The following is a 23105-nucleotide window of genomic DNA, read 5'->3' as shown; positions in this document are numbered from 1 at the left end:
TCTTTGATTGGTGTTTTAGTCCCAGGGAGCTCAGGGGGTACTGGTTGTTCCTCCTATAAGGCTGAAAGACCCCTTGGATACTTTCTCTAGCTCCTTCGTTGTGGACCCTGTGCTCAGTCCAATGGATAACTGTAAGCATCCACTTCCATTGTCTGGCCACAGCTCTGCTTGCCTCCACTAGGCCCTCTGCACAAAGAATACCCAGGTTAGATCCCTTCTCATTCCAATCTCCTGCCTCCTAAGTACCGTAGAGCATTTCCAGATGCCCTGAACATGCACTGCATCCTGAATACTGTTGTCTATCCCAAGGCTGACCACTTGAGGCCTGCTGCACCAGAAGTACCCAGATCAGGCCCATCTTCATGGATCTCTGCTACGCCAGGAACATACAGGGACAATGAGAAGGTCAGGTTAAGAACATAATCAACAAGAACCAGGACAATATGGCATCTCCGAGCACAGCTATTCTACTACAGCAGGCACTGCAATAGTATCCTACACAACCAAAGTTCTAGAAAATGATCTTGTATCCAATCTTACAAAGGTGGAAGAGGCCTTTAAAGAGGAAATGAATAAATCCCTTAAAAATATAGAAAAGTACAATTAAACAGATGAAGGAAATAACTAAAACTGGGTAAGACCTGAACATAGAAGTAGAAGCAGAAAGAAAATACAAAGTGATGGGATGCTGGATATGGAAAACCTAGGGAAGAGAGCAGGACCAACAGATGCAAGCATCACCAACAGAGTACAGGAGATGCAAGAGGGAATCTCAGGCATAGAAGATACAATAAAAAACGTAATACACTAGTCAAATAAAATGTTAAATCTAAAAATTTCCTGACACAAAACTTCTAGGAAATCTAGGAGTCCATGAAAAGATGTAACCTAAGGATCCTGGGAATAGAGGGGGAAGAGTCCTTAGCTCAAAGGCCCAGAAACTAAATTTAACATCATAGAAGAAATTTTTCCCAACCTAAAGAAAGAGATGTCATAAGTATACAAGAAGTTTGGCTAAGGTCACCCCATTGAATCCTGAGAGTCTCTCACCTCCCAGGTCTCTGGAACTGGCTAGAGGCTCCTCCCACCCCAGAGGCTGCACATGTCCACGCATTCTCCTGACCCTCTGGGCTTCTCTCCTGTTGCTGCCCTCCATTCCTGACCATCATCCCCTTTTCCTCTTCCACTCCCCTCTCTAACCCAGGTCCCACTCTCCCTCTGCCTCCTGTGATTATTTTGTTTCCCCTTCTAAGTGGGATCAAAGCATCCTCACTTGGGCCTTCCTGGTTGTTAAACTTCTTACAGTGTGTGGGTTGTATTCTAGGTATTTTACACTTTTTGGGTAATATCCACTTATCAGCGAGTACATGCCATGCATGTCCTTTGGTATCTGGGTCACCTCACTCAGCATGATATTTTCTAGCTCCATCTATTTGCCTGTAAAATTCATTATTTCCTCATTTTTAATAGCTAAATAGTAGTACTCCATTGCATAAATGAACCACATTTTGTGTATTCAGTCTTCAGTTGAGAGATATCTGGGTTCCTTACATTTTCTGGATACAGAAAATGTGGTACATTTACACAATGGAGTACTGCTCAGCAATTAAAAAAAATGGCTTCATGAAATTTGCAGGCAACTGGATGGATCTAAAAAATATCATCCTGAGTGAGGTAACTCAATCACAAAAGAACACACAGGGTATGCACTCACTGATAAGTGCATATTAGGCAAAAAGTGTGGAATACCCATGATACAACTCATAGACCACATGAAGTTCAAGAAGAAGAAAGAGCAAAGAGTGTATCCTTCAGGTCTACTTAGAAAGGGGAACAAAATAATCAAGGAAAGTAGAGGATGGGAGGGACTTGGGAGGAAGAAAAGAGGGGGAGGGGAAAAAGAGGGAAACAATCAGGTATGGCAGGAGATAGAATAGATGTACAGAGGGTCATGAAATTGAACAGAGGTGTGTTGCAATGGGAGATGGGGAACTGGGAGTAGCAACCAGAAAGTCCCAGATGCCAGGAAAGCAAGAGCCTCCCAGGACACCACGGGAATGATATTGGCTGAAATACCCCACAAGGGGGAGGGAGAACCTGTCAAGACCATAGCCACAGGTTAGGCATGGTACCCCATTGCATCTCCAACATTTTAACCCAGAGTTGCTTCTGTCTAAAGGAAATACAGGGACAAAGAGTGGAGCAGAGACTGAAGGAAAGGCCATCCAGAGACTGCCCCACCTGGGGATCCATCCACCATGCAGACACCAAACCCAGACACTATTGTGGATGCCAAGAAGTGCTTGCTGACAGGAGCCTGATACAGCTGTCTCCTGAGAGGCTTTGCCAGATCCTGACCAATACTGATGTAGATGCTCTCTAGCAACCAAACATCAGACTGAGCACAGTGCCCCCAATGGAGGAGTTAGGAGAAAGACTGAAGGAGCTGAAGGGACCTTATCTGGCATCAATGGGAGGCAAGGCCCTTGATCCTGTGAGTTTCTGATCTTAGCCATTCTGATTGGTGTAAGGTAGAATCTCAAGGTCATTTTGATTTGCATTTCCCTGATGACTATGGACTTTGAACATTTCTTTAACTGCTTCTCAGCCATTCCAGATTCTGTTGTAATTTCTCTGTTTAGCTCTGTACTCAATTTTTTAATTGGATTATTTGTTTCTTTGGAGATTAACTTCTTGGATTCTTTATATATCTTAGATATTAGCCCTCTATCAGATGTAGGGTTAGTGAAGATTTTTCCCAATTTGTAGGTGGCAGATTTATCCTATTGACTCTGTCCTTTGCCTTACAGACGCTTTCCAGTTTCATGAGGTCCTATTTATCAATTGTTGATCTTAAAGCCTGAGCCATTAGTGTCATGTTCAGGAAATTTCCTCCTGTGCCTATGAGTTCTAGGCTCTTTCCCACTTTCTCTTCTATTAGATTCAGTCAGTCAATGGGGTGATCTTAGCCAAAATGCACAACAGTGGGAAAAGAGAACTCGAAGAGTCCACCCCCAGTAGATAGACAGGGCTTCAAGTGGAGGGATGGGGTTACCAACCTAACCCACAGACAAAATTTCTGACCCAGAATAGTTCCTGTCTAAAAGAGCTGCAGAGACAAAACTGGAGAAGAGCCTGAAGTAAAGGCAGTCCAATGATCAACCCAACTTGTGATCCATCTCACATAGGGTGGGGAACCAAAACCTGACACTACTACTGATGCTATAGTGTGCTTACAGACAGGAGTCTAGCATGGATATCCTCTGAGAGACCCAACTAGCAGCTGACTGAGACAGATGCAGATACTTACACCCAACCATTGAATTGAAGTTGAGGACCCCTAAGGTTGAGTTAGGTGAAGGATTGAAGGAAGCTGAAAGGGCGGGCGATCCCATAGGAAGACCAGCAGTCTCAAATACCCTGGACCACTGGAAGCTCCTAGAGATGGAACCACTAACCAGGCAGAATACATGAACTGGTCTGAGGCCCCTGCCTGGTCTGACCTCAGTGGAAGAAGATGTGCACAATCCTCCAGGAACTTGAGGTCCAAGCAAAGGGGGATGACTGTTGGGGAGAGCATGGGAAAGAAGGAATGGGATGAGGAACTGTGGGAGGGGTGGCAACTGTTGGAATGTAAATAAATAAAATAATGAGAAAAATTACACAAGAAATTTACAGAACACCAAGTATATTCTATCAGAAAAGAAAATCCTCCAACCACATAATAATCAAAACACTAAATGTACAGAATAAAGAAAGAATATTAAAAGGTATAAGGGGAGGAGGCCAAGTCACGTCAGAATCACACCCAACATCTCAACAGAGATTCTGAAACACAGAATGGACTGGACAGATGTTCCACTGCCTCTGAAGAACCATAGATACAAACTTAGACTACTATACCTAGCAAAATTTTAATCACAGTAGATGGAGAAAACAAGATATTCCAAAACAAAACCAAATTCAAACAGTATATATCCACATATCCTAACCTACGGAAAGCCATCAAAGGAAAACTCCAAGCCAAGGAGCTTAAATAATTACACAAGCAGAAACAAAAGAAAAGAAACACACACACACACACACACACACACACACACACACACACACACACACAAGCACTACCAACCCGAAAACCACAGGAATTAACAATCATTGGTCATAATAACTCTCAGCATCAATGGACTCTCAATGCCCCAATAAAAAGACACAGGCTAACAAAATGGAGGCCAACACAGGATCCATCATTCTGCTGCACACAAGAAACACCCCATCAGCAAAGAGAGACATTACCTCAGAGTAAGCCGCTGGAAAATGTTTTCCAAGAAGACAGTCCCAGAAAGCAAGCTGGAGTAGCCATTCAAATATCTAATAAAATATACTTTCAACCAAAATTAATCGAAACAAATCATACTCATCAAAGGAAAAATCCACCAAGTCTCAATTCTGAGCATCTGTGCCCTAATGCAAGGACATCCACATTTGTAAAAGAATCATTACTGAAGTTTAACTCTCATCTCAAACCCCATTCATTAATAGTGGGAGACTTCAACACCCCACTCTCACTAATTGACAGGCCATTGAGACAGAAACTAAAAAGGCAAATCATGAGACTAATACATGTTATGAATCAAATGGACCTAATATATCTAAAGAACATTTCACCCAAACACAAAAGAATATACCTTCTTCTCAGGACCTCATCCAAAGTTGACCATGTAGTCTGTCTCAAAGCAAACCTTCACAAGTACAAGAAAATAGAAAGAACCCCTTGTATCATATCAGAGCACCATGATTTAAAGCTGGATGTCAACAACAGAAACAACACAAAGCTTACAAACTCATGCAAACTGAACCACTTTCCGCTCAATAACCACCAAGTCAAGGAAGAAATAAAGAGAGAAATGAAACACTTTCTAGAATTCATTGAAAATGAGTGCACTACTTACCCAAACTTATGGGACACAATGGAAGCAGTGCTAAGAGGAAAGCTCATACCAGTAAATCCATTCATAAAGAAACGGAACATATCACATACTAACTAACAATTTTAAAGTACACCTGAAACCTAAAAGAACAAAAAGAAGCAAACACACCAAAGAGGAGTAAAAAAAACTAAGGGCTGAAATCAATCAATTACCAAAAAAGAGAACCATACAAAGAATTCAGTAAATCAAGAGCTGGTTCTTTGAGAAAATCAATACGATAGAAAAACACTTAGCCAATCTAAATAAAAGGCAGAGAGACAGTATCCGAATTAACAAAATCAAAGAAGAAAAGGGAGCCATGATAACAGACACTGAAGAAATCCAATGAATCATTAGGTCTTACTTTAAAAGCCTGTACTCAACAAAAATTGAAAAATCTAAATAAAATGATGATTTTCTAGGTATATACCACTTACCAAAGTTAACTCAAGATCATATAAACTACTTAAGTAGTCCTATAATTTGTAAGGAAATAGAAGCACTCATTAAAAACCTCCCAAACAAAAAAAGCCCAGGGCAAAATCGTTTTAGTAGAGAATTCTACCAGATTTTCGCAGAAGAGCTAAAACTAGTACTCCTCAAACTATTCCACAAAATAGAAACCTAAGGAACATTGCCAGACTTGTTGTATGAAGCCACGGTCACCCTGAAGTGTAATGCACACAAAGACTCAGCAAAGAAAGAGTATTTCAAGCCAATTTTCGTGATGAACATTGATGCAAAAATACTCAAGAAAATACTCACAAACTGGATTCAAGAACATATCCCAAACATCATCCACTGTGATCAATTTGGCTTCATTTCATGGATGCAGGGTTGGCATAAGATTCAAAAATCCATGAAAATATCCCACCATATAAACAAAGTGAAAGAAAAAAATCACATGATCATCTCATTAAATGCTGAAAAGGCCTTTGATGAAATCCAACACCCCCTTATGATAAAAATCTTGGATCAATCAGGGGTACAAGGTGCATATGTAAACATAATAAAGGCAATTCAGATACACTAAACCAATATAAATATAAATAGCCAGTATAAAATTAAAGGGAGAGAAACTTAAAGCAAGTCCACTAAAATCAAGGACAAATCTGCCCACTCTCTTTATAACTATTCAAAACAGTTCTAGAAGTTCTAGCAAGACCAATAAGACAACTAAAGGAGATCAAAGGATACAAATTGGAAAGGAAGAAATCAAAGTACAGCTATTGGTAGATGATATGATATTATACATAAGTGTGCCCCAAAATTCTACCAGAAAATCCTTACAGTTGATAAATACCTTTAACAATGTGATTAGATATAAAATTAAAATAACTATCCTGTATTTTAAAATTTTGTATTTTTAATTGGATTATTTGGGTTTTTTGGAGTCTAACCTTTTGAATTCTTTATATATTTTGGTTATATACCTTTATATATTTGGATATATACATACCTCAATTGGATGTAGGGTTAGTGAAGATCTTTTCCCAGTCCATAGGTTGCCGATTTATCTCATTGACAGTGTCTTTTGCCTTACAGAAGAAGCTTTTCAAGTTCATGAGGTCCCACTTATCAATTGTTGATCTTAGAGACTGTGCCGTTGGTGTTCTGTTTAGGAGCATTCCCCCTATGCATTCAAAGATATTTCCCTATTACTCATCTACTCGATTTAGTGTGTCTGGTTGTATACTGAGGTCCTTGATCCACCTGGACTTAAACTTTGTACAAGAAGCTAAGAGTGGATTGATTTGCATTCTTCTAAAAAGACCACCAGATAGACTGACACCATTTATTGATGATGTTTCTTTTGTCCACTGTATGGTTTTGGTTCATTTGTGAAAATCAAATGTCCATAGCTGGGTGGGTTTATTTCTGGGTCTTTGATCCTATTCCATTGATTGACCTGTCTGTCTCTGTACCAATACCATGAGGTTTTAATAACTTTTTTCCTGTAATACAGCTTGAGGCTGGGGATGGTGATTCCTCCAGAAGTTCTTTTATGGATGAGAATCATTTTAGCTATCTTGGGATTTTTGTTTTTCCATATGAAGGTGAGAGTTGTTCTTAATATGTTTGTGAAAAATTCAATTGGAATTTTGATGGACATTGCATTGAAACTGTAGATTGCTTTTGGTAAGATGGCCATTTTCACTGTGTTAATCCTACCTATCCACAAACAGGGGAGATCTTCTGAGGTCTTCTGTTTTTTTTCTCAAGGACTTGAAGTTCTTGTCATTCACATCTTACACTTGCTTGTTTGGAGTTATACTGAGATATTTTATATTAATTGTGACTTTTTTTTTGTTTTTTTGAGACAGGGTTTCTCTGTATAGCCCTGGCTGTCCTGGAACTCACTTTGTAGAACAGGCTGGCCTCGAACTCAGAAATCCACCTTCCTCTGCCTCCTGAGTGCTGGGATTAAAGGCTTGCGCCACCACGACCGGCTACTTGTGACTATTGTGAAGGGTGTTGTCTCCCTAATCTCTTTCTCAGCCTGTTTATCATTTGTATAAAGGAAGACTACTGCTTTGTTTAAGTTAATTTTAAACCCAGATACTTTGCTGAAGTTGTTTTATCAGCTATAGGTGTTCTCTAGTAGAATTTTGGGGGTCACTTATATAAACTATCATATCATCTGCAAATAGGGGACTATCTTGACCTCCTTTCCAATTTGTATCCCCTTGATCTCCTTTTGTTATCTAATTGAATGTAGAATTCAAGTACTAAATTGAATAGATAGGTAGAGAGTGGGCGGCCTTGTATTGCCCCTAGTTTTAGTGGGATTGCTTCTAGTTTCTTTCATTTACTTTGATGTTGGCTGTAGGGTTGCTGTATATTGCTTTTATTTTGTTTAGATATGTGCCACCAATTCCTAATCTCTCCAAGTCTTTTAATATGAAAGGGTGTTACATTTCATCACAGGCCTTTTCAACATCTAATGAGATGATTATGTGGTATTTTTTTGGAGTGTGTTTATATAGTGGATTGAGATGATGGCTTTTCACATATTGAACCATCCTTACATACTGGGACGATGATATTTTTGATGTGTTCTTGGGTTCAGTTTGTGAAAATTTTATTGAGCAATTTTGTGTCGAGATTTATAAGCAAAATTACTCTGAAGTTCTCTTTCTTTGTAGGGTCTCTGTGTGGATTAGATATTAGAGCACCTGTGGCTTCATAGAATGACTTGGGTAGTGTTCCTTCTGTTTCTATTTTGTGGAATAGTTTGAGGGGTATTGGTATTTTGTAGGTTTGTGGTGACTGCTTCTGTTTTCTTAGGGGCTATGGTACTGTTTAGATAGTTTACGTGATCTTGATTTAACTTTGGTATGTGGTATATGTCTAGAAAATAATCGATTTCACCTAGATTTTCAAGTTTTGTCAAGTATAGACATCTGTAGTAGGATCCTATGATTCTTTGAATTTTCGCAGTTTCTGTTGTTATGTCTTTGTTTTCATTTCTGATTTTTTTCTTTTAAATTTGGATACTGTCTCTGTGTCCTTTGGTTAATTTGGCAAAGGGTTTATCTATCTTGTTAATTTTCTCAAAGAACCAGCTCTTGGTTTTATTGAGTCTATGTATTGTTCTCTTTGTTTCTAATTGGTTTATTTCAGCCCAGACTTTGGCTATTTCCTGCCATCTACTTCTCTTGGGTGTGTTTGCTTCTTTTTTGTTCTAGAGCTTTCTGGTGTGCTATTAAGTTGCCAGTATAGGATCCCTCCAGTTTCTTTATGAAGGCACTTAGTGTTATGAATTTTCCTCTTAGAAAAGCTTTCATTGTGTTTCTTGAATTCAATGAAAGTCTTTAATTTCTTTCTTTATTTCTTCTCTGACTAAGTTATCATTAAGTAGAGTTCCATGAGTATGTTGGGCTTTCTGTTGCTTTGTTGTTATTGAAGTCCAGCCTTAGTCTGTGGTGATCTGATAGAATGCATGGGATTGTTTCAATCTTCTTGTATCTGTTGAGGCTTGTTTTATGTTTGATTATATTTTGGAGAAGGTTTCATGAGGTTATGAGAAGAAGGTATATTCTTTTGTTTTGAGATGAAGTCTTCTGTATAGATCTGTTAAATCAAGTTGGTCATAACTTTTGTTAGTTTCAGTGTGTCTCTGTTTAGTTTCTGTTTCAGTGACCTGTCCATTTGTGAGAGTGGGGTGTTGAAATCTCCCACTATTATTGTGTGAAGTTCAATGTGGTTTAGGTTTAGTAAAGTTTCTTTTATGAATTTGGGTGCCCTTGCATTTGGGGCATAAATGTTCAAAATTGAGTTTTTGTCTTGGTGGAATTTTTCTTTGATGAGTATGAAGTATCCTTTTCCATCTCTTTTAATTACTTTTGGTTGAAACTCTATTTATTTGGATATTTAAATGGCTACTCCAGCGTGTTTCTTGGGATCATTTGCTTGAAAAACATTTTTTCTAACCCTTTACTCCTAGGTAGCATTTGTCTTGGTTGCTGTGGTATAGTTTGTTGTTTGTTTGTTTGTTTGTTTGTTGTTTGTTTGTTTGTTTTGTATGCAGCAAAAATTATGAATCCTGTTTATGTACCCAGCCTGTTTCTTTTATTGGGGGAGTTGAGTCCATTGACATTGAGAGATATTAAAGACCAATGATTGTTAATTCCTATTATTCTTGTTTTTGATGGTGGTATTATATTTGCATGATTCTCTTCTTTTGGGTTTGTTGTGAAATGATTAATTTCTTTTGTTTTCTTGGATGCAGTTGCCCTTCTTGTGTTGGCATTTTCCTTCTAGTATCCTCTGTAGGTCTGGAATAGTGGAAATACATTGTTTAAATTTGATTGTTTTCATGGAATATCTTGGTTTCTCCATATACAGTGATTGAGAATTTTTATGCCTATAGTAGTCCGGGCTGGCATCTGTGCTTTCTTTGGCTATGCATAACATCTGTTCAGGATCTTCTGGCTTTTAGTATCTCTATTGAGAAATATGGTGTAATTCTGTTATATACACCATTGTATGTTACTTGGCCTTTCCCTCTTAAAACTTTTGATATGCTTTCTTTGTTTTGTACATTTAGTGTTTTGATTATTATATGTTGGAGGTATTTTCTTTTCTGGTCGTATCTATTTAGTGTTCTCTAGGCTTCTAATATTTTTATGGCCATCACTTACTTTAGGTTAGGGAAGTTTTCATCTATGATTTTGTTGGATATATTTTGTGGCCCTTTGACTTGGAATGTTCACCCTCTTCTATTCCAATTTTTCTTAGGTTTGGTCCTTTCATTGTGTCCCATATTTCCTGAACATTTTTGGGTTAGGAACTTTTTATACTTTGTATTTTCTTTGACTGATTTATCAATATCTTCCTCGCCTGAGATTCTCTCTCTCATCTCTTTTATTCTGTTGATCTGCTTGCATCTATAGCTCCTTATCTCTCTTCTAGATTTTTCATCTCTAGGGTTATTTCCATTTTTGTTTTTTTTTATTGCCTTTATTTCCATCTTCAGGTCTTGGAACATTTTGTTCAATGTTTTCACCTGTTTGATTTTATTTCCTCTATTTTTGAGGAATATATTTGTTTCCTCTTTAAGGGCTTCTACCTGTTTGACTGGGTTTTCTTGTATTTATTTAATGGACACACTTCTTGAAGACCTCCATCATCTTCATGAGATGGAATTATAGATGAGAATCTTGCTCTTCAGGTGTGTTAGGGTATTCAGGGCTTGATGTTGTGGGAGAGTTGAGGTGTGATGGTGCCAAATTACATTGGCTTCTGTTGCTTATTTTCTTGTGCTTGCCTTTCTCCATCTTGTTGTCTTTGGTGGTATCTCAGACTGCAGCAGGCCTCCTTGGAGACAGGTAGAGCTAGCTGTGTTTCATAAGTTAGAGCAGGCCTCCTGGGAGGCATCATTGCTGTCTCTGGTTAAAGAAGGCCTCCTGTGTCTCTGGTTAGGGTAGACCTCCTCAGAGACTGGCAGGTTGTTGGATTCAGAGGGCAAGCACACTGCTGTGCCGTGGGTGTAGGTGGAGGTGCAGAGGAGAAGGGGGATGGGGCTCAGGCAAAGCCAGGTAGACCCCACTTCTGCTAGGCTCTGTGGGGGTTCCAGTTTGTGTGGGTATCATGGTAGGGGTCTCACCTGTGTTCCTCATGAGGGCAGACCTCCTCAGAGGCAGGTAGGCGTTGAGGCCCAGGGACAGGCACACTGCTCTGCCAGGGATGCAGGTAGAGATTCAGTGTGGAAGGATTTTTACAAACTTAAAGAGACAAATGCATTTGGTTATCTTGTTCTAGCAATTGTGAGAGGCAACAAAATTTGTGCCTCTGTATATGAAACTGTGGAGGTTTGAATGAGAATCTGCTTATATATTTGAGTGCTTAGTTACCAGAGAGTGGAATACATTGAAAGGATTAGAAAGAAAAGAATGTGTGTCTTTGTTGGAGGAAGTATGTCAATATGGGTGGGCTTGGTGGGGTTAAAGCCTATACCAGCCATAGTCTCAATCTGTGTCTCTGTGTCTCTGTCTGACTGTCTATCTATCTATCTATCTATCTATCTATCTATCTATCTATCTATCTCCTTTCAGATAAGGCTGAGGCTCTCAGCTGCTTTCCAGTACTATCCTGCCTTCTGCCATGCTCTCTGGCATGGTGATAATAGACTAAGCTCTGAAATTTCAAGCAAGCCTTTAATTAAATGCTTTATTTCATAAGACATGCCTTGGTCATGGTATCTTTTCATAGCATCAAAACAGTGGCTAAGAAAAAAAAACTTTGACAATTTGTGGGAAAATAAGGAAAATGCTGCTGCTGATAGGTTGATCATTGATTGTCTGGATAAATTAACAAAGGAAAAGAATAAGCTCCATGATAACATTAACCAACACATAACACCTCAGAATAAGGTGAGGAATAACAATGCATTCAGTGATAATGTCAATTGGTTCCAGATAGGAACCAATACTCTACAGATCTCTAGATGTACGCTGGGAGAGAATCTTCTTTCCAACAGAAACAGAGCCCACAGTGCAGAATATCAAACTAAAGCCATTACTATAAAGTTGGCTAAACAACTGTGAAAATTCAAGTCCCAACCTCAGAGGGAGTCAGCAGTTAAAGTAAGGGCATCAATTAGTGAAGGATGGGATCCTGTGATGTGGGATGAAGATTCCAGAGAATTGTGTTGAAGCAGAATTTTTACCTCTCAGATTTTCAAGGGGTTAACTCATCTGAGCTAGTCTTTCACCCCTACCTCCTAAAATATTGCCCTTTTCCACTTTTGACTGAGGAAATTAATCCTTCACTGTCCAGTACCAGAAGAGATTCCCCCTAAAGGAAAATCAATGTCTCTGTTTCTGTGTCTCTTTCTCATTGTCTTTTTCTCTGTGTCCATTTCTCTCTGTCTCTCTCCATCTCTGTCTCTGTCTCTCTGTCTGTCCATATCTTTCTCTTTCTCTGTCTCTCTCTCCTAAAGGAGACACCAGACAGGACAAGACTGCTGTGTCTCATGGTCCACCCATACTCTACTCTAGACCTATAACCAGCTTTAAGGCTAAGTATGCTCCTAGAAGGGAGGTAGGAAGTGTAGTCAATGGAGAGGTGCACTACTGCTGTGGGGTATCTACCATAGAACACTTGGACACTGGATTAAGTAGAAAGTCTTTATAGCTAGATGGAGACTACAATGGGTGTTCAGCACAACACTGTATTCCTAAACCTTTCTCAGGGTGAATCTTTCAGCAGAAAAACAATATCCTGGATTGACATACTTCAATTAAAAAACATTTAGCTACAATCAGAATGATAAAATTGAGAACTAAGGTTCATATATTTATAGACTTTTCTCAAACTATATATTTGATGGATTAGGTCTTTGTTTTCATTTTGATTAGTGCTGCTTTCTGCATGTAGAATTTCATGGCCAGAGTGGTACTTCTGTGATAGTGTAAGTTGTGCTGGGGTCTGCAGCCTCCTAATTTGTTGGGTCCTAGTAAAGAATACTACTACAGAGCTCAATGAGTTTGCTAGTTGTCTTCATTAAGGTTTATATTGCCATGATGAAGCACTATGACCAAAAAGCAAGTTGTAAAAGAAGGAGTTGGTTAGTCTTACAGCTCCATATTACTGTTTATTATAGAAAGTCAGGACAGGACTCAATCAGGGCAGGAACCTGGAGGCAAGAGCTGATGCAAAAGCTATGGATGGGTTCTGCTTACTTCCTTACTCCACAGGGCCTGCTCAGCCTGATTTCTTATAAAATTTAGGACCACCAGCCCAGGGATGGCATCACCCACAGTGGACTGGTCCCTCCATCAATCAGCAAAAAAGAAATTTCTCCACATGCTTGCCTACAGGCTGATCTTATTGAAACATCTTCTTAATTGAGGTTCCTTCTTTCTGATGACTCTAGCTTGTGTTAAGTTGACATAATCTAGCCAGAGAATCAATTCAGTGACGAGAATGCTGAGAAATATGTGTGGGAACAGATTTTAAGACTGTCGGGTAATGGCAGAAGGGTCATAAAACTAGATCAGGCTGAAGCTATTGATATTAGCTCAGTTAGAGGACATTCTAGTTTATGTTAGAAATTCATGTAGTTTCTAAATGGATGTCCTTCACTAATGTAGTTTACAGATTTGTCTAAAGAATTGCTACTGAATGGGTGTTGGAGATGCCTGACAATCCTTGGCTTAAGTGTTGATGAAAGGTCTAAAGACTCAAGAAATTGGAATGCTAGAGTAAGTATGCTGTTTAAACCCAATCACTCACAATGGGGAGGCCCAGAAGTCATGCTCTTCACTAATCTTGGAACATGAAAAATAATGATAGCAGTACCAGCACATTTGAAGAGCGTTGGGGTCACCCTTTTCCTGTGCCAGACCTGGGGTTTGAAGACACTGTTGCTCAGCTGGATGGATTAAATGTATTGAGTTTTATTTTACCCTGATGTAACAGGACAGGAGACATGGCCAGATTTTCAATTCTTCACTGATTCATGGATCTTGCCAATAGATTGTCAAGGGCTTGCAAAGAGCATATATAGAAAATCAATGAGAAAGATATCTGGTAAAGAGGTATGAGGAGAGATCTCTCCCAATGGGAGAAGAATGTGAAGATATCTATGTCCCATGTAAAGGGTCATCCAATGTGGCTCCAGCTGAGGACAAGTTCAATTATGCAGTAGATAGAATGAACCATTCTAGGAGCAGTCAGTCTCTTTCCCCAGCCATCTCAGGGTGGTCATGGTGACAATGATCAAGGATACCTAAGGGCTTGAAAACAAGAACTGCTGTTCAGTAAGGCTGACCAGACACTTGGAGGAGCATCCCACACATCATAATGTCTAGCTGTGTGGTCATGGGGAAATAATTGAGCTTCCCTGTGTCTCAGTTTCCTCTTCCATGAAAGGGGCTGATAACAGCATATAGGTCAGAGGGCCATCACAGGAGTCACAGAGTGTAAGTGACAATCTCTGTGTCCTTGTTGTCACTAGAGGCCACTCCTGCCAACAGGAGCTAGGTAAGCACTGCTTGGACACTTTCTGTGCAGGTATACACAAATTGATTCTTTGATCCTTTCATTTTGGGTGATGAAGGTGGAGGTGTTCATCTGTCCTGTGAGGTTGGTCAGCTGGGAATGAAGAGAAAGGCTATGACACTGCCCTGAGTAGGAGTGATAGAAGGAGAGGAGCTTCTCTGACTAACAGGCTCCATTCAGCTGTAGAAATTTGGGCTCCAACATTGTGACAGATGTAGACAGATCAAGAAAAGGGAAGTGGGTGGCAGAGCCTAGGGCCTGGAGGAGGGAAAGAGAGGCAGGAGCTGGGCACCAGGAAGTCATGGACATTGGAAATAGACCCAGGAATGTATTGGAGGCAGCAGACCCTGAACTGTAGACTGAAACTCTGATTCAAACCAAACCTTTGCTTTGCTCAGTGGATTATCCCAGATGACTCAATTTGATTCTATTGATCAACATGTCTCTCTTCATGCCAATACCATGGGGTTTATTATTACTGTTCTACAGTATAGCTTGAAATCATGAATCATGGTACCTCCAGAAGTTATTTTATTGTACAAGATTGTTTTTCATTACATTTGTTTGGATATTTTATTTATTTACATTTCAAATGTTATCCTCTCTCCTGGTTTCCCCTCTGTAAAACCCCTATCCCATCCCCTTCCCCTGCTTCTATGAGGTACTCCCCAACCCACCTACCCTGTCATACCTTACTGGCCTGGCATGCTCCTACACTGGGGCATCAAGCCTTCATCGGACCCAGGGCCTCTCCTCCCATTGATGTCAAATAAGGCCATCCTCTGCTACATATGTGGCTGGAGCCTTGGGCCCTTCCATGTGTACTCTTTTGTTGGTGGTTTATTCCCTGGGAGCTCTGGGGATCTGGTTGGTTGATATTTTTTCCTGTGGAGTTGGAAACCTCTTCAGCTCCTTCAATCCTTTCCCTAACTCCTCATTTGGGGTCCCCATGCTCAGTTCGATGGTTGGTTGCGAGCATCTTCATCTTTATTTGTCAGGCTCTGGCAGAGCCTCTCAGCTATCCTGGGAGTTTAGTTTTTTTTCCATATGAAGTTGAGAATTGCTCTTTCAAGGCTGGAATTTTGATGGGAATTTCATTGAATCTGTAGGCTGAATTTGGTAAGATGGCCATTTTTAGTAGGTTAATCCTACCAATCCAGGAGCATCATATTCTGATATCTTCCTTAATTTCTTTTCTTCAGACACTTGAAGTTCTTGTCCTTCAGGACATTTCCTTGCTTGGTTGGAGTTAAACCTTTTCTATTATTTGGGGTTATTGTAAAAAAATGTTGTTTTTCTAATTTCTTGCATAGCCCATTTAGTATTTGTATAAAGGAGGGCTACTGGTTTGTTTGTTTGTTTGTTTGTTTTTAGTTAGTTTTCAGTGTTCATTTTTAAAATGACTTAGACGATTGAAGACAAATGTTAGCCACAGCCATCCCTAGTGACAAATAGGGTAGAAGTGGTGCACTCTCCTTTCTCTTCTGACTTTTCCCCTTTCCAGATTAACTTTGAACCATTTGATAAACAGAAGACATGCACAAGACATCATAGGGCTTGTGAAGAACAGAGGTGGGAATTTTCCCATCAGGAAGGAGTTCTCATAGAGCCTATAAATCCATGTTACCAGAAATCATCCAGTTTGTCCATGTCCAGTCTGAGCACAGAGCACAGCTTGTCCATGCCAGCATTTCCTAAGAGGAGGGAGGAGACCTTGGTGGGGATAAACAGGCTTTAATGTGCACTGGTGACAACAACATGCCAGGCAGGCGGCAACCCTGAACATCAGGAGTCAGCTATCACAGAGGCTGGAAGATGGCTGGAGTAAACTCTGCAGGTAATGCCCAGGGACAGAGAAAGAACCTTCCCAGGACTGTGTGGTACTGGCTTCTGCCTGAAACCTATGTTTGTGGGGGTGGGGCAAGAGCTTTGGCTGAGATACTGGCTTACAATCAGGGAACATTTCTTGGGTTCATAAAATTTTCTCTCTGATTGTTTTCTCATGCTTGTGGTAGATACAACTACTGTGGTCTCTGCTTGTGGAGAGTAAATGGGGTCTGCTCCTCTGACTCCACAGGGAGGGAAGTTTAGAGACATGTGTAGCTTGCATGCTGCTGCCATAGCTAGGGTGAGACAGGACTGTTACAGAGTCACTTTGGGAGACGTGGCAGCTCTGCCATGCTCACACCACAGAGGAGATGCCTGGGGGGTTGGGACCCCACTTCCCTCTTAGATACCAGACCCCCTAGCCAAGCAGAGGGGCTTCCCCCTCAACTAGGGAGGCAAAGAAGGCTCAGTCACTGAGCCACATCTCCTGCTATACAAACTGAACAACCTCTTTTCTCTGAAAATAATTTTGGCACAAAATATTATTTAGCGCGTTTCCAAAGAAATGGTTGCATCAGTCTGAAAGTAAAGCACAGGGTAAAAGCAGCCAAGTTGTTGAGGTCCTTGGCTCATCTAAGGGAGGTTACAGCCACAGGGACAAGTGGCTTAGTGCCAACACACCCTCCTCTGCTCCCCAGGTCACTGTGTGCTCCTCTTCTCTCTCAGCCTTCTTCCCTTTGCTTTCTCCTGCTTTCTCTCCCTCTCCCTCCTCCTATGTCTCTGCTCCTCTGTTTTCCATTTCTCTCTCCTTTCTTTCTCTAGACTTCTCCCCTCTCTTCTCTCTCCCCTCCCATCTCTCCTTTCTCCTCTTCCCTCTTTCTTCTCCCTTCTCTCTCCTCTTCCTTCTATCTCCTCTCCCTTCTCTCTTCTCTCCTCTCCTCTCTCTTCACTTCTTCCTCCTCTTTCATCTCTCCTCTCCCATCTCTCCTCTCTCCTCTCCACTCTCTCCTCTCTCCTTTCTCTTCTCCCCTCCCCCTCTATTCACTCTCTTCTCTCCTCTTTCCTCTGTTCACTCTCATATCCACTCTCCTCTCTCCACTCCACTCTCTTCTTTCCTTTCTCCTCTCTCCACTTCTTCCTCTGCCTCATATTCATTTACCATCCACCTTCACCTTTACACAGCTGAACAAATGGTCAGAGGCTAAAGGTAGATAGCCTTGATTACCATAATTGCAAGCTTTCAACGATAGCCCATGATTGATGCCTGTGGCTCCCTACTTCAGGTGTGTATAGAGGACATGGACCGCTAGACATTCTCTAAAACCACTCCCAATGCCAACAATAAACCAGCCACTTACCAGTAATGTAACCTGGATCCTCACCAAGCTGCACAGAGAGGTGACCCTAACATGTCCCTTCAAATCTCTGAATCTTGGTTCTCTGCTATGAAACTGTCTTCTGCAACAGCACTTCCTCCATGGTAGTGGGGAGCTCAGGATGGAGTACTGCATCTGAGAGGCCAGAACATCTCCTGTGGGCAGTCACAGAGGCAGGAAGAGCAGCAGAGCAGGGCACAATGCCAGCCAGGGTAGAAAAATTAGGAAATGGTCAGAGCACCAAATGGTCCTCCCAGACTCAAAGAATGTTTTCTTTTCAGCCTGGAGAACAGACAAGATGGCCTTCATTGTAGCTCTTGGGCTCATAATAACTGGAATCTGCCCTGGTGTCCTCTGCTTCCCAGATGGCACATTAGAAGGAGACACTCTATTCCATAAAGACAAAGAAAATGGGACACAACTCGACAGTCGCACATTGGCCTCCATCAACACTGACTTTGCCTTCAGCCTCTACAAGAAGCTGGCTTTGAAGAATCCACACAAAAATATTGTCTTCTCCCCACTTAGCATCTCAGCTGCCTTGGCCATCGTGTCGCTGGGAGCCAAGGGCAACACCCTGGAAGAGATTCTAGAAGGTCTCAAGTTCAATCTCACAGAGACCCCTGAGGCAGACATCCACCAGGGCTTTGGGCACCTCCTACAGAGGCTCAGCCATCCAGGGGAGTAGGTACAGATCAGCACAGGCAGTGCCCTGTTTGTTGAAAAGCACCTGCAGATTCTGGCAGAATTCCAGGAGAAGGCAAGGGCTCTGTACCAGGCTGAGGCCTTCACAGCAGACTTCCAGCATCCTCTCGAGGCCACAAAGCTCATCAATGACTATGTGAGCAATCAGACCCAGGGGAAGGTCAAGGAACTGATCTCAGACCTGGATATGGATACATGGATGGTGCTGGTGAATTACATCTACTTTAAAGGTGAGCGTGGTCACTGCCTGGGGAGTGGAGGGAGAGGATCTTGGCAGGGTAACTTGTGTCCTGTATGCTGATCATTGTCAAGGAGGTGCTCAAAGCCTTGGAGACATGTGTGCCTAACTTCTTGTTACTCATCAGTCTCCTTTTCTGAGCTGTTTCTGGACAATGGTTGTGTTCCTGGTACATGCTGAGTTCTCAGTCTACAAGGGCTGATAGTTGACTATGACTTAAACTTAGTTACAAGCAGCATGTCATTCGTCACATTTCCTGTCCTACCTGCTGGTCAGAAGCCATGTCTACTCCATGCAGAGACAGGTTCCCACAGGATTCCTACTGCTGGCATTTCTAATATGTTCCTATAGCAGATGTCGATATCTGCTGGAGAGCCTCTCTCTCTAGGTAGGTCCAGGTGGGATGGGGACTTCTTGATCATAAGGAGCATAAAGACAGTAATTGGAACAAGGAAGGTAGCATACCTCACACCTTGTGAAGAGCCCTGTGAGCAATTACTGTGCAATATTTTTCCTCTGAGCCTTTTCTATAATGAAGTGTTCCTGGGCATGGAGAAGCAATGACTGAATAATAGCCATTAGAGATGAGGAAGTGTCAGCCAAGCTGTGTTCTGTGTTTAGTGTCTGACTGCTTTGTATAATATTGCTTTTGTAAAATAAATAGCCATTTATCATGAAAAGTCAGAATTTCCAAGACATATTTCTGAGTCAGAGATTCTGATGAAGCTTGGACACAAGATAGATAGAGACTCAACTGGAGATGTTATAGGTAGTGAACAGTACTGAGGAAATTCCAGAGATCTCACATCCATAATGTCCTGCCTCATAGACACAGGAAGCAAAGTAACAATCCTGAGATTGTGCCTGACAGAGGTCATGATGTAACCAGACCTTGAGTTGATCTGGAGCTGATTAAAGTTGATCCAGGGCAGAGATAGGGCAGGTCTGGGGCTATAGGCAGAAAATCAAGATAACAATGGGAAGAAATATAGGACAGGAGGTCAGAGCACAGCAGGACAGAAGACAGGAGGACAGAAGGACAGGATGGGCCCAGAGCTGCTGTGGATTGGGTATGGTGGAAGCAGAGTGACAGCCTGATGGGTTAGATTACAGGACATGGCTTTTTCAACTCTCCCCAGGGCAAAGGCTCAAGTGCTGCATGGTGTGAGGTAGGATGTATGTCTAGGCTGTGAGATTCTAAGAGTAAGAGATTATTTAACTATCAAGTCCCTCATGCGCGTTGGTAGTAGAGGCATAAACTAGAAATCTGGGATAAACCTGAGCTGGTATTTGTAATGTGTGGAGACTGTCATAGCCCTTATGTGTGATAAGGATTCATTACCCAAGTCTTAGCCCACAATCTATGGATTATGAACTGCTCATGATGTAGGAGATCTTAGCCTTTTTACTCCTGTTTCCCCTAAAATTTGTCCCACAAGCCATTGCCTTCTAGACATGGTTCCCCTGAGGAAGATGGGACCCTCAACTGTCCCTGTCTCCAGTCTCACCACCTTCACACTTGTCTCTCTTATGCACTCCACCCCAGATCCCTGATTGTGTCAGGACTCAAGTAGCCAAGCTGTGGTTTTGAGGTTCCATTATCCAAACCATGACTGGAGAAAATCTCATAGATATCAGCTTCATCGAGTACCATGCTTTCTTCAATTCAGCATATGTCACACTTACAAACACTCTGAATGACTGAAGATGCATGGATTGCTGTGACAACTCAAAAGCTGAGCAAAACTCGGGAGGAGGTAGAGTGTCCTGAAGTGACAACATGATCATTTGCCTTATCTTTAGGCACATGGAAGATGCCCTTTAATCCCCGTGACACATTTGAGTCAGAGTTCTACTTGGATGTGAAGAGGTCTGTGAAGGTGCCCATGATGAAAATTAAGGCCCTGACCACACCCTACTTCCGGGATGAGGAGCTGTCCTGCACTGTGGTGGAGCTGAAGTACAAAGGAAATGCCAGCGCCCTGTTCATTCTCCCTGACCAGGGCAGGATGCAGCAAGTGGAAGCCAGCTTGCAACCAGAGACCCTGAGGAAGTGGAAGAACTCTCTGAGGCCCAGGTGACTATCCTTAGGATCCAGAACTGACCTGAATCCCTGTACTGCTGTTGCCTTATGGCCGGTCACTCTAGTACCCAGTGTAATGGTAGATACTTCCCAGGGGACAGGTGGACTTGAGTTTAATTCCCCTCTGCTGATTATGTATTTTGGGCCCTGATTTGCTGTCAATGTTCACAAGATGGGCTCAGCTAGAACAAGGAGCTGAGGTTTCCTCCCTCAAACAGGCTGTAAGTTACACAGAATCTAGAATGAGTTTGAAGGCAGAGGGAATTGTGATTGACAGGAGATGAGCTCTGAGAATCAGCTCTGCCCTGTGTAGCCATCTCATCCTCTCAACATTCATCATTCACCATACAGGGATTAAGACTTGAAGTCCTACTATGTGCCATCTGATATAGATTCTGAGAGTGTATCAGAGACTGAAGCACAAATGTACCCTTTGGGCTCCTCTTAGAGTTGAGGAAGAAAGAGTGTAGGAATGAAAGTTAAATTAGCCATAGTTTAGTAGAGTTAAAATGTGAAAAAGGGTGAAGATAAGAAAGGGAGTATCCAAATATTAGGAAAGCTGGAGTCTGATGCAGTGTGCAATTTTAAATAGAAGGCTCATTGGAAGATGTTTTAGGATTGCCACGCCAGGGAAGAATTGCATTGTGGATGTAGAAGGAAAACATTCTAAGTCACGGAAAAGCTAGGACCAAGTCAGGTTGCCTGTCCACTGTAAACACTCTCGGGCCCTGATGGATAATTAATGCATTAGGAAGAGCAAAGTTAAGTCGTCTAGGCATGGGTGGGAAGAGGGCTTTTCTCTAGGGAAAGGGCTCTTTGTGGAGAGGAGACCCAGTGACACGGTCGATTGAGGGGGTCACAGAGTCCAGGGACTCTTACCTTGCTGTTTTTTATTCTCAGGAAAATAGGTGAGCTCTGCCTGCCCAAGTTCTCCATCTCTACTGAGTACAGCCTGAAGGACATCCTTCCAGAGCTGGGCATTAAAGAAATCTTCTCCAAACAAGCTGACCTATCTGGGATCACAGGAACCAAGGACCTGATAGTGTCTCAGGTAAGACAAGAAGCACAGGATGCTTCGCCTTGGGTCCTGAATGTGGATGGTGAAGAGCATGTGGGCTGTGGGGATGGTGCATGTGTGAGAATCCTACATTGCTGAGTTTCCTTAGCAAATGTCCATCCTCTACCCCTGTACATAAGCTCACCTAGGAGCCTATAGTGGGGAGGGCCTAGAGTTGCTCCATAGAAACATGGATACCAACATGTGCTGAACTGCAAGGCCACACAAAGTGCACTGTAGGGGCACCCACAATACACTGTAGGGCTACCCACAGTACATAACAGGCCAAATCACTTCTCCCTTTAGCTTCTTCACTGCAGCCCAGAAACAGGACTTCTTGACCTGCACACAGAATATTAACAGTAAAAGTAATAACAAGGAATCTATGGCAGTTCTGAGGAAAACCCCAAGAAAGGAAAGAAGATGCCTTAGACCCCCATACTACATCCCTAGGCGCACAGCTTGTCAGTGACCAATGTTCTCTCTAGCGCCCACTTAAAGCCCTGGGCTCAGATCTGTCCCAGCATGACATGGCAGTCTGGGAAGGTGAAGCCATGGGTTGTACATTGCTGTTGTATATTCCAAAGAGGCGGGAGCTGGAGGGATGCTGAATCCTGCAGCTCCCTGTGGGGAAACCCTTGCCATTGCCTAGCTCCATTCTCCAGTTTGTACTGGGTTTGAGGATAGCACAGATTCAGACACCGAGCAGACCCAGGGCATGTGTCAACTCACACACTGAGCAGAGGCTTAGGAAATCCATGATTAGAGCTCATGAAAGGAACAATGAAACACCAGCAGGTGAGGCCAGCACTCACTGCTTGCTCCAGACCACTCTCCTGCCCTCCCTGGTCTCCACTGAGTGATGTGTTTCTCTCCCCACAGATGGTCCACAAGGCTGTGCTGGATGTGGGTGAGACAGGCACAGAAGCAGCTGCTGCCACAGGGGTCAATTTTCGCATTCGTAGTAGAAGAACCACTCTGTGGTTCAACAGGCCATTCCTGATGGTCATCTCTCACACAGATGTTCAGACTACCCTCTTTATAGCCAAAATCACTAACCCTAAGAGAGCCCAAAACTCTCCTAAGTCCTGAATATTCTGCCCAGGACTCTGGGATGGACCCTATATGTGAATCTCTGTATACATCCTGGCATTCAAGCTCTGATTGGCTGTTGCAAAGTTGGCTTAGACAGCGACATTGACTATCTCAGTGATCCCACATGCACAGAAGACTTTGGACTATCTGTGTCAGGCTCTCGGGTGTCTTGGGAGCATCTGTGCATGTTTCTGAACCTGGAATCTGTCTTTATTCTTCTTCCCTGGTGTCTTAGTCAGGGTTTCTATTC

At 42.2% G+C, this 23105-nt stretch overlaps 1 protein-coding gene across 1 annotated transcript; it reads left to right on the top strand.

The window, feature by feature from the left end:
- The first annotated feature begins 17975 nt into the window (after positions 1-17975).
- LOC110306585 (serine protease inhibitor A3C-like) lies at positions 17976-22852 on the top strand. Its single transcript, XM_021178654.1, is given in 4 exon segments — positions 17976-18612; positions 20424-20697; positions 21604-21754; positions 22643-22852. Coding segments are annotated over 4 exon segments (1272 nt in total).
- Positions 22853-23105: the final 253 nt, after the last annotated feature.

This window comes from Mus caroli, chromosome 12 (genome assembly GCF_900094665.2).
Source record: "Mus caroli chromosome 12, CAROLI_EIJ_v1.1, whole genome shotgun sequence".
NCBI lineage: Eukaryota > Metazoa > Chordata > Mammalia > Rodentia > Muridae > Mus > Mus caroli.
This window is presented reverse-complemented; position numbering and strand designations above follow the sequence as displayed.